General features: G+C 54.8%; 1 protein-coding gene across 2 annotated transcripts in view; it reads right to left on the bottom strand.

The window, feature by feature from the left end:
* Positions 1-514: 514 nt before the first annotated feature.
* Positions 515-3,136, bottom strand: part of LOC119321560 (UDP-glycosyltransferase 86A1-like) — a 17,791-nt gene continuing 15,169 nt past the window's right edge. Inside the window, exons 1-2 of one of the 2 annotated variants that reach the window (XM_037595191.1) lie at positions 1,846-2,927; positions 515-1,651 (exon numbers count right to left, since the gene is read on the bottom strand). In XM_037595191.1, the coding sequence (XP_037451088.1) occupies positions 747-1,651; positions 1,846-2,395 (1,455 nt within the window). In that variant the 5' untranslated portion in view covers positions 2,396-2,927 and the 3' untranslated portion in view covers positions 515-746. Of the gene's footprint in view, positions 1,652-1,845; positions 2,928-3,136 lie in introns of those variants that run through there. The other variant, XM_037595196.1, reaches the window with a different exon arrangement.

Genomic DNA, 3,136 nt, shown 5'->3' with positions numbered 1-3,136 from the left:
GGCTAATTTTATAAGAAAAATACATTCACAGTACAAAATCAGTAGGTATCATTAGATGCATCACAAAATTAATTTTTTAAATTATACTCCCTCCGTTCCATAATATAAGAACGTTTTTATACTAGTGTAGTGTAAAAAACGCTCTTATATTATGGGACGGAGGGAGTATAACTTTAATATTATAGATGTTGATATTTTTATGGTCAAACTCTATGAAATTTGACTTTAGACAATTCTCATATATGGAAAAAACAAGATCACACTTCACAACACTGAGTCAATGACTATGCACACACTAGACTCGACAGATGTAAAAAACTAAAAAAGAAACTCATGAAAAAACGGAGTGAGAAATAGTAAATGTTCATTTTTTTGAGACAGTCTCTTATATTTCTTTATGGAGGAAGTAGTATATGTAGAACTATATGTTATGACTTTGATATCATGAAGGTTATTTTTTTCGAAAAGGGGGTTTACCCCGGTCTCTGCATCAGAACAATGCATACCGCCATAATATCATGAAGGTTATAGAAATCTATATAAATGAGGATTTCATAAGACATTACGCAAAATAGAATCACATTCCACGTCCATTTATGATCTATACCACTTACCGATTGCACCACACAGCACTGAGTCAATGACCGGGCACACACTACACACAAGACAAGAGTACAAAGACGCTTATTCGCGGCCACTTCCCCAACACCCGACATGCGCGCTTCTGGCCCATCGGTCGGCTCAGCTTAACATCTGCCGCAACGGTGCGTTAGCTCATCGACGAACTCATTGAAGCTCCGCTGGGATGACCCGCCGTGCGCGGTGGCGGCCTCGAGCGTCGCTCTCACCTTCTTCACCGCCTCCCGGAGCTCCTCACCCTCTTTCCCGGACATGACGCCCTCGATACTCACCCTCACCTCGTCCGCGAACACCGCGCCACGGTCCCCGATGGGCACGCCGATGCGCCACTCCCGCACGACGAGCCGCCGGTTAGTGAACTGGTCGGTGAGCAGCGGGAAGCAAAGCATGGGCACTCCGGCCCACACGCTCTCCAGCACGGAGTTCCACCCGCAGTGCGTGAGGAAGCCACCCAGCGCGGCGTGGGAGAGGACCTCCACCTGGCAGCACCACGGCACCACCAGCCCGCGCCCGGCGGATGCGGCCCCGAACCCCTCGGGCAGCGGGTCCGGGTCGTCGGAGCTGACGATGTCCGGTCGCATCACCCACAGGAACCTCGCGCCGCTGGCCAGGACTCCTCCCGCGATCTCATGCAGTTCCTGCTTCGTGACGTGCGCGTAGCTCCCGAAGGAGATGTAGAGCACGGAGCCCGGCGGCTGCGCGTCGAGCCAGTGGGAGCAGTCGGACTCGGCCCACATGGAGGTGGCGACGGCGCTGCGGGCGAAGCCGGCGGGGAAGATGGGCCCCACGGCGTAGAAGGGCTTCTCGGCGCGGAGGGCGGCGATGGTGGACGGCTCCAGCTCCTCCACGGTGTTGCAGAGGACGTAGTCGGCACCGCGCGCCTCTTCAAAGGCCTTGAAGATGATGCGGTGCACAACGCTGATGGTGTCCGTCTCCTGGAGGTAGGACATGAGCTCGTGCGGCTCGATCGCCGGCACGCCCGGGATGTAGGTGATCGTGTCCTTCCGGGGCTCTGAAAAAAAACTTCAAAATCGATGGCATGGCAAACCATTTTGCAGCAGCCAAATTTACTACTACTCCTTCACTTTAGTGATCTAACCACCCTTATATTTTTTCGGAGGGAGTACTTGGCAAAAATATTAGTGGCACTTTATTGAATTGAAACATAAGCATATTGGAGTGGATTCCAAAAATCGTATTTTTCACCGTTGCATCCGAAATGGCCGTTGTTGGTGAGCAGGTGAACGTGGTAGTAGAGGTTGAAGATGAGCGCGGGCTCAGTCCAGAAGGACACGTACGCGATGCCGAACTTCCTGGCCAGCGTCGCCGGCCACACGAAGAAGGTGTCGGCGACGAGGCACGTAGCGGCCGGGTCGACGACGACGCGGCCGAGCACCTCCTCGACATGGCCGGAGAGCGCGTGGAGCAGCGAGCCCATGAACTCGTCGTGGTGCAGCGACCGGTCGAACCCCACGGGAAGGCCGTCGCTGATAAGCTCGTAGCGCACGTCCATCCCCGACGCGCGCGCGCCGGCGAAGAAGTCGTGCCCGGCCGGGTCGACGCCGAGCGCACGCGCCGTCTGGTCGTGCACGGCCTCCGTGTTGACGACCGTGACGGCGAAGCCCCGCGCCGCCAGCCGCAACGCGAGGTGCGTCACGGGGATGACGTGGCCCTGCAGCGGGTACACCACCACCACCGCGTGCGGCTTGGCCTTGCGGCCGCCGCTCGTCGCCACGCCGGCCTGCTTTTGCGCCATAATCACTTACCTCTAGCTAGTAGCTAATTCCTTGGGTGTCCTGCGAGCTATCACTCCCATTTCTTGGGTGTCCTGCGCCATAATCATGATCCCGTCGTCGACATCGGCGTGACCCCATTATTGATCCATGGTGGTACGTCGTGCCAAGATCGCAAGCCTTCGGCCCTGCCCGGGATGGGACTAGCTTATGAAATCCGTCCTTATCTCTTAGCCGCCGGCCTGCCGGCGGCTCGTGCTTATGAAATTTGTTGCCAACGCTTAGTCAAAATTTGCCTACTTCATTAATCTGGTGCGCGCACACGCACGCGCCTTGTCTTGTTGCCAGACGAATGGCGTGATTACACGACTGCGCGGCTTAATTACCAGCTACAACGATATCTGGCGTTTCTGCATGGGGAGAGTGCGCAAGTGATGTAAGTTTTTCTTTTTCTTTTAGCAGGGAGATGTAAGCTGATGATGATCGACGGAGAACTCGGCTTTTGTTTTGAGACCGTGCAGGTAAATTGGAATGGGACAGACTAGAGACCAGTAGAAGCTGTCCGCCGCAGACACTAGTAGAAAAAGAGGCTTCCGTCCAGCCTCATTAGTCGCGAAACTGTAGGAACCGCGACTAATGAAGTCTTCAGTCGCGGTTCGACAGATGAACCGCGACCAAATGCCTGGGCCCAGGGCGCTCGCGGGCTTTAGTCGCGGTTGGCCAGGCCAACCGCGACTAAAGGTGCCCAAAGGCCTTTAGTCGCG

Source organism: Triticum dicoccoides, chromosome 1B, assembly GCF_002162155.2.
Source record: "Triticum dicoccoides isolate Atlit2015 ecotype Zavitan chromosome 1B, WEW_v2.0, whole genome shotgun sequence".
Classification (NCBI taxonomy): Eukaryota; Viridiplantae; Streptophyta; class Magnoliopsida; order Poales; family Poaceae; genus Triticum; species Triticum dicoccoides.
Note: the sequence above shows the minus strand (reverse complement) of the source record. Positions and strands in the feature narration are given on the sequence as shown.